The sequence below is a fragment of the Acyrthosiphon pisum genome, chromosome X, assembly GCF_005508785.2.
Source record: "Acyrthosiphon pisum isolate AL4f chromosome X, pea_aphid_22Mar2018_4r6ur, whole genome shotgun sequence".
Classification (NCBI taxonomy): domain Eukaryota; kingdom Metazoa; phylum Arthropoda; class Insecta; order Hemiptera; family Aphididae; genus Acyrthosiphon; species Acyrthosiphon pisum.
The window spans coordinates 20,098,770-20,112,270 of NC_042493.1; the positions used below are offsets into that span (position 1 = coordinate 20,098,770).

General features: G+C 31.8%; 1 protein-coding gene across 1 annotated transcript; it reads right to left on the minus strand.

Moving 5' to 3' along the window:
- Nucleotides 1-6,634: 6,634 nt before the first annotated feature.
- On the minus strand, nucleotides 6,635-7,801 carry LOC103308515 (craniofacial development protein 2-like). Its single transcript, XM_008181994.1, has one exon. The coding sequence runs from the start codon at nucleotides 7,799-7,801 to the stop codon at nucleotides 6,635-6,637; it is 1,167 nt and encodes a 388-aa protein (XP_008180216.1).
- Between the last annotated feature and the right edge of the window lie 5,700 nt (nucleotides 7,802-13,501).

Consider the following 13,501-nt stretch of genomic DNA (forward strand, 5'->3'; position numbering starts at 1 on the left):
ACTTGAGTGTAACGATACATATCCATCGGTATAAAACGATCGTTCAAGAAAAGACATGTTTAATATTTGGTGTATCGAATAGTATCGGGATCAGATTAACTATTAACCCAGATATAAAATCCTATAATTTCTATAAAATAATTAAATAGTATAATATTAACGGATTGGATAATTTAATTATTTATACAATAATGTAAAAAATATTTATGAAATATATACATATACACATGTATAAATGGGTTATAGTACAAGCTATAAAATCTAATATTGGTCATGGCTAATAATTTATATATATTTTCCAAAAAATGCAACAAAATATGAATAATTCTTATATTACGCTGGTTAAAGTAGCAACCCTGGCGTACGCAGTGCAGCCTGTGTACCCTTAATCGTGCGACTCATTTCAGTACGTTTTTTCATGTGGGCGGCCGTATGAGTTTGGTTTCCTAATTCTAGTCTCCAGTCGCGCCCACACATTAAAGACTGCGTGCGGTGCACGGACTAAGATATACTGGACTGGTATCGACAAGGTTGGAGTGTAGTAGAGGAATGGTCCCTAAATGTTTCGACACCACCACTCACCGTCCTAATAGGCCGCCGAAAAGTACAACTAGGGGTAAAAGCGCTCCTAGTAACAAATAACGTATCTGATATAATATATAATATATATAGTTCGGCTCACGAGAGTCCATACGTGCTAACGTGTCCGTCGATGCGCATCGATTCCCCTTCCATAAGCCGAATCATACCGATCGTAAGGCGGCTGACAATGATCGCCAACAGCCGTCGTTGACATTCGTGTATACGTAGCGACAGTAGTAAACACGTTTACGAAATTCAACTAATTCGTTTTTATAACTAGTCTGTTGTGTCGTTTACGTTATAAGTTTATAACGTATTTTTTGTGAGTTTTTTTTATTCAATATAAATCATATAACACCCCCAAAACGCAATTAATTAGCCGTGTTTTTATGAGCCGTTTCACATTGCCGAGTGGTGGAAATGGCACTATGGTGGGAGGAAATTCGGCCGGAAGTCGTCGCGTACGCCAGTATCGATGCGCGGTTTACGTATGGACTCTCGTGGGCCAGACTATAGGTATAATTTACATAGAACAATCATTGTGTTTTTATAACACATGTGTTTTACCCCTCGTTGTACCTTTCGGCGGCGTTCGAAACATTTGATGGTCACTGATAAGCTCTTAGATCATATACTATGGATTCCAACATCATCCCCATCAACTTCAAAATTCCACGGTACACGATACTAATGCGCATGCCCGAAAGTCAGTAATCAGTATCAACAATGCTAACTGATAACTTAATTTCAACGTTATCAGTTAACAGTATTACAGTATCATTCTCATATATTTCTGAGCATGCGCATTAGTATCGTGTACCGTGAAATTTTGAAGGTGGCGGGGATGATGTTGGATACAATTCGGTACACGTATAGCTCCATCCATAGTATATGATCTAAGGATAAGCTGCTCGTTTTCAGTCCAATATATTAGGGGTATGACACTCCATGAATAGACCGGATAGGGCGATTGTGGCCTTGAACACCGTCTCCAGGCAGGGGGGGCGTGGCATACATGAAATAGGGAATGGTAAACAACCCGACCTCGCATAATGTATCCCGCCTATATTCCGGGAAACGTTTACATAAACAGGAGACCTTGGGTCTAACATAACGTTTGTGCGCGGAAACGTTTCTATGTTTTCTATGTGTTCAGACTTCAGATCATAGGGAAACAAAACCCAAATCAGCTGATCGAGTGTCGCTTCTACATTGTTCTATGATTATACCTTAATCCGTGGTGCGATGGTACTACTAGCGCTCTGGGGAGACAATAATCATACTAGTGCAGGGTCGAAGCTACGTTTCCAGATGGTACGATCTTGATGGGGAAATACGATCTTTTGAGCCTCGATACGATCCCCTACCAGAACCAATGATGGAGTGGGAAATATACGATCTTTCGAATAATTCAAAAGTAAACAATGACAAGACCAATGTACATATTTATAGATATTTTTAATATTTTTATTGTTCGATCTTACATTTTTCACAAGTATAGATATCAGTGCTGTTCCCGTGTGTGAGTTAGACAGTAATACTGTATACATTTTAAATATTATATTTATCAAGTTGTGAACAGTGAAATTGTGAAAATGAACAGTGAAAATGAAGACGATCCACTGAGAGCAAGAACGCCTGAAAGTGTCAAACGTCGGAGAGGGGAAAATAGCATAAAATCCGAACATAAAAAAACAAAAATTCAGAAGTGAGTGGTTACAAGATTCAGCATACTGTAATTGGTTGATCCCGGTGCCAAATAAAGAGCTAATGGTCAAGTGCAAATTGTGTTCGTCAGAAATTACTGCTGAATTGTCGGTAATAAAAAAACATGCTACAACTAAAATGCATACTCGTAACGCGCGTTCTGTCGGGAGTCAGCAACCTCTCATGAAAGGATTTTTAAACAACCAAGCAAAGTTGAAAGAACAAGATAAAATTAAGAAAGCCTAATTACTGTTATGTGGTGTCTTAAGTGAGCACAACTTATCTTTTAATGTAATAGACCACATAACTGCAGTATGTAAGGTAGCTTTTGAAGATTCGAAAATTGCAAGTGGTATAAATCTTGGTCGTACCAAAAATACATCGATTGTAAAAAATTTTATTGGAAAAAGTCACAGTGAGGAAATCGCCAACATTCTAAAATCTACTGTAATCATTGATGCAAGTACAGATGTTGGGTCTATAAAAACACTATGTATATGCGTGAAATATGTTGATGTTACAAATGATAAGTTTCAAAAACCAAATTCTTCAAACTTATTCAGCTGTTTAATGATCCAAAAAGTGCAAATGAAGGTGCAACTGCTTTTATATTATAATATATATTTAATATTTTTTTCAGTATTAAAAAAAAATGTATTGTACTAATGTTTTATTTCCAAGAATGTATGATGTGGTTTTGTGATCCCACAATATTATAGTTGATAAAATTATAACACAAACATTGTGAAGAAGGGTACCCATAAAATACATTTCTGGTTTTATTAAGCTAGCTATATTATATATTTTGAGCATGCAGGGAGAAAAAATGTGTAGGTTAGGTTAGGTATTTTATTATAAAGGTGATTTATACCTATACATTTACTTACTAAGTGTATTAACATATATAATATAAAATACCACTGTACAATGTACATTGGTATCCACAATATAAAATAAATACCTACATTAAAAGTACCTACACATAGTTCGTCAAAAATAGCAACAAAATTGTGATATTTTCATACTTATATAAGTGATATATTAAATAAATTATACAAATATTCTACAGTTTTTGTCCCCGCTTAACCCCCCCCCCCCAAAAAAAAAAAAAAAATTAATAAATAAATAAAATAAAATTGTCTATGTAGCCTTGTAATGATCTGAATGGCCTGGAAACATTTTGGCACCAACAAAAAAAAAGTTGAAATGACGCCTCTGTAGCAAATCATTTTAGAATTGATTACATGCGTGCTGTATGTTTAGGAGCGGTCAAGAAAATATTAATGCTTTGGAAAGGTGATACGATATGCAAACGCATTATTAATAAACAAAAGTTAAATTCTCTTCAAATTAAACATATTTCTGAACGTTTGGTTTCTTTTAGAAATAGTGTTCCATGCGAATTTGCCCGTAAGCCAAGGTCACTAGAGGAATTGCCTAGGTTTAAAGCCACAGAATTAAGATTGATTTTATTATACTTAGGACCACTGTCGATTCATTCTATTGTATCAAAAAAGATTTATAATCATTTTTTAAGCTTAAATATTGCTATGACAATATTTTTGAGCCCCAACTATAATAAGTTAGCATCTTCAGCTAAATCTATCATGAATGATTTTGTTAACAATTTGCATATTTGTATGGAAGTCATTTTGTTTCCCATAATATACATTCTTTAATTCATTTATGTGATGACTATAATTTATATGGACCACTCGATAATGTTAGCTACTTTAAATTTGAAAATTATATGTGTGGATTAAAAAAAAATGGTCCGCATAAATGACAAACCTCTTCAACAAGTCGTAAAGAGATGTCAAGAACGTTCATTGTCATTGATGACTAATTGTGAAAATAATGTAAATAATATTCCTCTAAAACAGTTTAAAGTGGAACATAGTGAAGGTCCACTTACAAATGAGACTTCTTATCCTCAGTACAAAATATTAATATTAGATCAAATCAAAGTTATTAAAATACATGTTAATGCTGATTCATATGTTGGGTTAAAAACTAATGGCAATTTACAAATTATTAAAGTAGTTAATATTTGTTACTGTCAACAATTAAAAAAACAAATTTTACTAGGAAGACATTTCCTTAAATTGGAATGTTTTTTTAAAGAACCTATAAAAAGCAATACAATAGGTATCTATAAAGTCAGTGACTTTTCAAAAACTATATGTATATGGAATATTGAAGACGTAATGACCAAATACATGATTATATCTCCTGATAATATCGACATAATGGTTGTTTATCCAGTCATACATTTTAATAATTAAAAACCTAATATTTATGATAATTTATACTTATTAAATATCATACTTTATTCTTTGTATAAATATTTTGTAAAAAAAAAATATTTTAGTTCATAGTGTTCATATTATTTTATAGATTTTAGTATAATAAAATCTTTTACTTTTTAGTTTTAACTTTAGTTATAACTTCAATTCTTCATTAAAACTGTACAAAAAAATGTGAAAAGTCGTTCATTTTTTAAATGACAACTCAGTTGAGCCTGTGCCACATTATTGGCTCAATAGAGAGAACAATCGCTGTGCCTGGCCAAACAACAATCGTTTAGCAAAAAAAATGAGGACAATCGAGTCAAACCCAATAGTTTTGATTTTACCAATTATAAATGTAAAGTTCTGTCTCAAAATATATGTAAATATACTTATTTTATTAGTTAGTCTCTCTCTCTATGGTTTCAATCCGTGGATTGGTTTGTATCCATCTTCCAGTCTTCTCTCTTATCTGCCTTCCTTTTCATTTCTACATACGAGTTACATCCTTGGTCCTTTATTATCTGCTGAATGAATTCCAATCTTGGTCTACCCCTACGGTTATTTCCCTCTATTGTTCCTTCTATTATCAATTTCAACAATCCTTCGTGTCTCATGATATGGCCTATCCATTCATTCCGCCTTCTGACTATTTTATTCCATAGTAACTTTCCATCTGATGGTCTTTCTAGTACTTCTACATTGGTTACTCTGTCCATCTAGCTTATCCTTAGCATCCTTCTATAGCACCACATTTCAAACGCCTCAAGTCTTCTTTTTTCCTCCGTTGTTATTGTCCAGGTTTCACACCCGTAGGGCAATGCTCCATACATACGTCTTTAACAGGTTCTTTCTTATTTTCAGACTCATGCTTCTTGATGTAAATATAGTTTTCTTTTTGTTAAAGGCTATTTTAGCTTGACAGATACGTTTTATAATTTCACTTCTGTTCCTTCCATCCTTGCTGATTGTGCTTCCCATATATGTAAACTCATCTACTTGTTCAATTGTTTGATTTCGTATTTTTATCTGTATTTTTGTATTATATTCCCTTTCACATACCAGTACATTTGTTTTCTTCATATTTATTCTCAATTCCAGCTCTTTTTCGAATGTTTTATCCATAGCATTAATTAGTTGAGCCAGATCTTCCTTGCTCTCAGCAATTAAAGCTATGTCATCGGCAAAACGTAACATACTTATTTTTTGTCCGTTAATCTTAATCCCTAGCTTGGCATTTTCGTTTATCATATCTACTGCTTCTTGGATATATGCGTTGAATATAATTGGGGATAATGTACAACCTTGTCTCACTCCTCTGTTTATTTTTACTTCCTCTTCTTCGTCTTGGATCCTTATAACTGCGAGTTCATCCTTGTATAGGTTATACAGAAGTTTCCTATCTGTGTATTTAGTCCCCATCTTTTCATCATTTTAACATGACCTTCCAGTTTACGTTATCAAATGCTTTTTCCGATATCCACGAAAGCTATAAACGTTTGTTTATCTTTCCTAATCATTTTTTGAATAATTATCCTTAATGCAAATATTGCTTCCCTCGTTCCCATATTCCTTCTGAACCCAAATTGGTCTTCTGTCAGCGATTGTTCTATCTTCCCTTCGATACGTTTGAAGGTAATCTTTGTTAGTATTTTAGAGGCATGGGATAGCAAACTTATAGTACGGTATTCTTCGCATTTCTTTGCAGCTGTTTTCTTTGGGATGGGGATAATAAGGCTCTTTACGTAATCTTCAGGTAATTCACCTGTTTCGTATATGACTTTGATAATTTGAAATAATTCCCTTTTAACTTTTTCTCCCACCTCCTTCCAAAGCTCTACTTGTATTCCATCGATTCCTGCTGCTTTTTTATTCTTCAGGTTCCGTAAAGCTTTATCGAACTCTTCTCTCATAATTGGGTATATTTCGTCATCTCCGTCGCCTTCTTCAGATTTATCTTCTTCGTTTGATTCGTTGGTTTCATTTTCTCTAAGTGTTTCCCCCTTGTACAGGATTTCTAGATATTCTTTCCATCTTTTCGCTATATCATTTTTTTCCTAGAGCATTCTTCCGTTGTTATCTTCTATTCCCCCTGCTCGAGGCTTATGCTGGCCAAAAAACATTTTCACCATTCTATATGCTTCATCACTACTTCCTGTCTTCATGAGGGTTTCTATTTCACTACACTTTTCTTCTAAATACTTTTCTTTTGCTTCCCTCGATTTCCTAATAATTAGATTCCTCAGTACTCTGTATTTTTCCTGTCCATCTATACTGCTCGAACTCTTGTATTTCCTTCTTTCCTCTATCATGTTGACTATTTCCATTGTAATCCATTCCTTTCTCGTTGTATTGTTGCTATTTCCTAAAGTTGTCGTTGCAGCCAATGTAATTGTGTCTTTCAAGTTCTGCCATCTTTCTTTAATATTTTGGGATTCTTCAATAATTACACCATTAGTATCTTCATTATATTTTTTGCTTATTTTTCCATCTCTCAGATTTTTAATTTTCCATTGCGCTATTTCCTTCTTTTTACCCATTATTCTTTTAAATTTAAGTTCACATTTCATCATTACTAGATTGTGGTCGCTATCTATATCCGCTCCTGGGTAACTCCTACTTTCCTTTACTTGATTTTTAAATCTGTTCTTAACCATGATGTAATCTATTTGGTATCTATTTATGTATCCAGGCATTTTCCACGTGTATCTTCTTCTTCGATGGTGATCGAAGCAGGTGTTTGTGATTATTAAGTTATGTTTTGCACAAAATTCTAATAATCGTTCTCCTCTTTCATTTCGCTTTCCCAACCCATAGGTGCCTGTTACGTTATTAACTTTTTCTTCCCCTACAACGGCATTCCAATCACCCATTACTACCAGATTCTCTTCCCCTTTAACATTTTCAATTATTTTATCTATATTCTCGTATACTTCTTCCACCTCTTCATCGTTACTATTTGATGTCAGCATATACACTTGAACTACTATTGTGTCTTTTGGTTTCGTCTGGAACTTGACTAGAATGATTCTATCGTCATATTGTATATAGCCTTTAACTTTTTTTCCTAAAGTTTTATTCATTATAATGCCTACTCCTCCTGTTCCAGGTTTCTTCTCTGATGCACCTGTATATATTATTCTATGGTCTCCGCTCCAAAAGTCTCCTGACTTTGGCCATCTCATTTCTGATTTTCCCAGAATATCTACTTTCATTTTGTCCATTTCTATTTTCAGATTCTCCAGTTTCCCATATTGTAGTAAAGTCCTTACATTCCAAGTTGCTATTCATTTATATTCCTTCGCATTCCTAACACCCTTAACATTTCTTGCCTCTCTTGTAGTCCCCACCCGGAGATCCGAACGGGGGACTATTTTACCTCCGGAATTTTTTACTTGAGAAGAAGACATGTTGATTGCTGTTACTTGGGATATTAATACGGTGGTTTCCCGTTGCCTTCCGTATCGCAGTACAGCCACCAGTTATACGGTTTCCCGTAACTGTTGGCTGCTGACTGGTGTGTAGCTGATGAGCCTACACCCAGTATTGTAGTAGCTGCTGCCCTACTACAAGTCCCTTTTAGTCGCCTTTTACGACAGGCAGGAACAACCGGTGGTCTATTCTAACCCCAACCAACAGAGGTATTATTAGTTAGTATACCAACTATAATTATTATTATTATTAAATATCTGTATATAATTGTTTATGTTTTTACTGTATATATATATATATTTATACTATAGCTTATAATTGATATATATATATGTATACTGTAAGCGTAGAAGCGCAATTTCTATTCTTAAGTCACTATAAAATCATTAAATATTGACTAGATGAGCGATTTAAATTTAAAAGTCACTTCTTTCCATAGACATTTGGTTTTGTTTAAAATAATTTATTTATTTGAACACTGAATAAAGTGATGTTTTTAGAATCAATTAAAATAGATAATTAATTATACAATATCAGTGTTTATGAGAAACACTGATATTGATTACATTATATATATTACATTATATTTGCAATAATATTTACAATTTTGTGTATAGTGTCCTTAAATGAAGCAATAAACAAAGCCAACAAAGCGCAATACACTACAGAGTTATCAGACATTGAAAAAGGTGCTAAAAATGTCAAAAGAAAAAGAAAAACTGAGTGTTTGAACAGCGACCAAGTTCAACCAAGTAATTTTAAATCTTTAACTATGATGACACATATATTATAACAATAATTGTAAAAGAATATAATTTTATTATAAAATATATGTATTATATATAATTATTTAATTAGTAGGTATGCTTTTGTTATTACTTATATTATATATTTATTATTTATATTATATTATGTATAACATTGTTGTATTTTATGTTTGCTTGTTCAGAAATATTAATAATTAAAACTATTAAACAGGTAAAATTACAAAAGCTACTAAGCGTATTTTTAAAAAAGAAGGCAGTATTTTTAAAAATCAAAATGATGAACAAGATAAAGAATATTATTCTCAGAACAAGAATATTTTTACACAAATTGATAATGAAGAAAATTCAGAAATATGTTTGTATTTAATACTTAATAGTTATAAATAAATGTGAGTATATATTTTTGGTAATTGTTATTTCTAATTAATTATCATAGCGTCTGCAGTATCATCAGTTGATGATTCAGATCAAGATGAAGACTACTTGCCAAATATTCTACAAGATGAATCTAAAGAAAAAGATAAAGATGATTTCTTACAATCAAAGGGTATGTATAATACTTATACAAACTAAAAATCAATTTATATTTATTTAGCTCAATTAAAATATTTTAATTATTGTGAATTATTGTTTTAGATTATAAGTTTATAAGTAATGATGATTATTCTTTGACTGTTGAGTGTAAACTATCAAGTCATAATCAACAAAATGGTAAGACCAGAATAATATTTAAAATTCAATGCATTTTATTGAATATATATATATTTTAGCTTCTACAGTTTATACTGAATCTGCTGTTCCTACTATTCTTAAACCAGGGGGTGAATGTAATGATGTTGGTACAAATCTCATACCCAATGGTGAACATTTTAATCTTTTAGTTTTTACTATCATTTTTATAAATAATGTATCATACTTTACTTGCACAAACTATAATGATGACTACACCTCCGGCGCCGGTTATAACTTGTAAGTATATAAAGTAGTAGTTTATAGTAGCTTATTAAAATATATTAATCTGTTTTTAAAGTGTATTATTAATTAGTTTTTGAACATACTATATATAATATATAAATATACTTAATTAGGTTAGTATTAAAATGTATTTTGATCAACAGCAAATGATCTTAAAGCAGTGATGAGCTACTTAGCATATATCAAATGTGAAGTGAATAGAATTTCCGAAACGCAGCAAGAAATAATTGAAATACTGAACAACAATAATACTCAAATTTTACAAAAATCCACTGATTTATTGAACTGTGATAACAATGAAACAGACTATTTTGTAATGAACTGGCCAATTACTGATGATGATGGTCTTTTAGAACTTGAAAATAAAATGAAAGACAGAATATTTTATAAACTAGTTGTATGCATATATAATATTTTAATATTAAGTATTTATATCTCATTTTAGATTCTGAGTGGAACGATGGATGTATTGATTTTACTATGATGTGTGTTTTTTTTTTAATTTTTTTAATTTTTAATTTTTTTTTGTGTCTGTCATAACCTTTTAGAACAATAAAAGTGCTTGGATTTTCTTCAACAGTAGCTTTTCTGATAGGAAAGTGAATCTAGTTGGTACTTTGGGGGGTCAAAAGTAAAATTTTTCCAATAGTTTTCAAAAGCGCCGTGAAAAACAAAAGAAAAATTAAGGAAAAACGGGAATTTTTACGCAAAATCTGTCTTTGAGAAAATTGATTTTGGTTTTTGTTGTAACTTTAAAACGAATGACTGTAGATACATGAAATTTTCACTGGTTGTTTATATTTCCATTTTCTATACATGATAAAATTTTCAAAATTTTCAAAATATTTTGATTTGTTTCGATTTCTTACGTAACGATTTTCTTATTTTATTGTAATTAAAAAACGAATAACTGTAGATACTTGAAAATTTCACTGAATGTTTATATTAGAATTTTCTATACACGATAAAAATTTGAAAATAACTTGACTCTTTTTGAGTTGCTTACGGACATTGTCATTTTACAATTTTTTTAATTTTTTTTTTCTATAAATATCAATAAAATTTTATTTGTTTGGTAAAAATGCGTGAAAATTTAATGCAAGGCTCCTGATATATTGTTACAATAGCAATTGTAAAATATTAAAAATACATAGGCACACATTTTTTTTATAAGCATTTGAACTTGAAAGTTTGACAAAATTTATCAAATTTAAAATTGAATAATTATTTTGTAGTTCAAAATTTATAAAATGTACAACTTTTATATCTAAGGATTGAAAATTTAAAACCAGATTCCACGTAAATATTTAATTCTGTTACCAAAAATTCTAAGAAATAAATAAGCACAGTTTATTTTTATAGTTATTTTAAGTTCGAATTTGGACGAAATTACATATTAAAAAACCTGAAATAACTATTTTAGTTATTTTGTTGTGATTGTATAATATTACTTGTGGGTACTTGAAACTTCTAAAGTATACTATTATATATCTATGATAGTACCACGGTTTGTTGTTGATGTATAACGCGTTACCTAATGGATATTATGATATGATTAATTTGAAAATTATTAATAATACTATAGATAAGTATACCTATAATAGGTATGTCTAATACCTAGACTGACAAACCGTCTCCGCTTTCTTATACAGTGATATTATATCATTGAATTCAAATTTAATATTATCCATTATACAGTGACCCACTTGTAACCTACTGTACAGCAGAGCGACATCCACTTACCCACCTTTTTTTTTTATGAATTTATTAAAATGATACATTGATTATGAATTATTTTTATTATTTTATTTTATATTTATAATACATTTTATAATTATAGCTACAGTATTATTATTATGAATTGATGTGTGAGAGATTATTAATTTTAATGGTAACGGATATTTATAATATATCTGGTTGATATGTGAGTGCATATTATATACATCGGACATTTGAATTTGGATATAACTTGAATATAAAAATATAGTAAAAATACATCTGGTGGATGTATATGTGTTGATATACATTAGATATTTATATTTGGGTATAAGTTGAATATACAAATATATTAACAATATATCTGATCGATATATAAGTGTTGATATTGATTAAATGTTTGTAATTGGATATTAGTTTAATATTAAAATAATATTCATAATATAACAATTCTATATCTAGTCAATATATTTATATGGATATAAATAAGATATATTTATTCGGACATTTAAAAAAAAAGATTTTTTTTTTTTTTTTTTTTTTTTTAACATTTATTAGAAAATATACAATCTGTAATAAAAATTTTACAATGAGCATATGAGCTGGAAAAAAGAAAAATACAATTGACTTGGCGGCGTGAGGGGAGTAGTTACCCAGCAGTAACACTCGACATGTAGTTTATTGGGCTATTTTACAAATATGTATATATTAAACATACTTATGTTAATGTTTTTTTTTTTTTTTTTTTTTTATTGTCGTGTATGATTCTAGTGTTAACTAGCTAGCTAAATCGCGGCACCAACGCCTCTTTAATCTTCTCGGTGGATTGCCAGGAATGTTAGCGGAGTTGAGGGCGAGAATGAGTGGGTTGGGGTGGTCAGTAAGGCGAGAGCGGTATCGTTTGAAGGAGGATTTGGCCACATCGGCTACAGTTGGTAGTCCGAGATCGGAGTGTAGAGTATGGTTCGTAACATAGAAGGGAGCGTTGGTGATTATACGAAGTGATATTGATTGGAATGTTTGCATTTTGTAAATGTTCGACTTTTTAGCCGCTCCCCATAGTTGGATTCCATAAGCCCAAATGGGTTTCAGAAGGGTTTTGTAAAGCAATAGTTTATTCTTAAGGTTTAGCTTGGATTGTTTGCCTAGTAGTGGGAGAAGACTTTTTCGTCTGGAGTTAAGTAAGAGGCGTTTTTGTTTAATATGCTCGGCCCAAGTTAAGCGTTTGTCCAGAAGTAGGCCTAGGTATTTAACTTTGGTAGCTGGTGGTATTATTTTGTTTGCTAGAGAGACGGGAGGGACTACGCCTTGTCTGAGGGTAAAGGTTATATGTGAAGACTTTTCGTTGTTTATTTTTATTTTCCAGTTTGAATACCATACTTCCATCGCATTTAGATGATTTTGTAGATGTTGGCTGGCGACAAGAGGGTTTTCATTAGAGGTGAAGATGATTTTGTCGTCGGCAAATTCGGCAACTGATGTATTAGGAGAAGTTGGTTGGTCTGCGGCGTATATGTTATAAAGAATTGGGGACGAAATGGCGCCTTGGGGGACGCCCGCTAAGATGGGTGCTAGGTTTGAGAATTCTGAGCCTACTTTAGTCACAAAGTGGCGATTTTCTAGATATGATTTGAAGAATAGGAAGTATGGAGGAGGGAGAAATTGCTTTAGTTTGTACAGAAGTCCAGTGTGCCAGACTTTGTCAAAAGCTTGAGCAACATCGAGTAGCACTGCGGAGCAGTAAAGTTTGTTTTCGAAGGAGTAAGCAATGGCGTCGGTTAAGCGATGAATCTGGTGTATGGTGGAGTGCTTGTTCCGAAAACCAAATTGGGTATGAGGAATTATGTTTTTATCGTTAACGATCTGAGATATACGTTTGATAATTAATTTTTCACATAGTTTTGAAAAGAAAGGAAGGAGGCTTATTGGGCGATATGATGATGGAATGTCAGGGGGTTTGCCAGGTTTCGGGAATAAGATAATTACTGAGACCTTCCATTGGAGGGGCATGTAAGATAGTCTTAATATAGAATT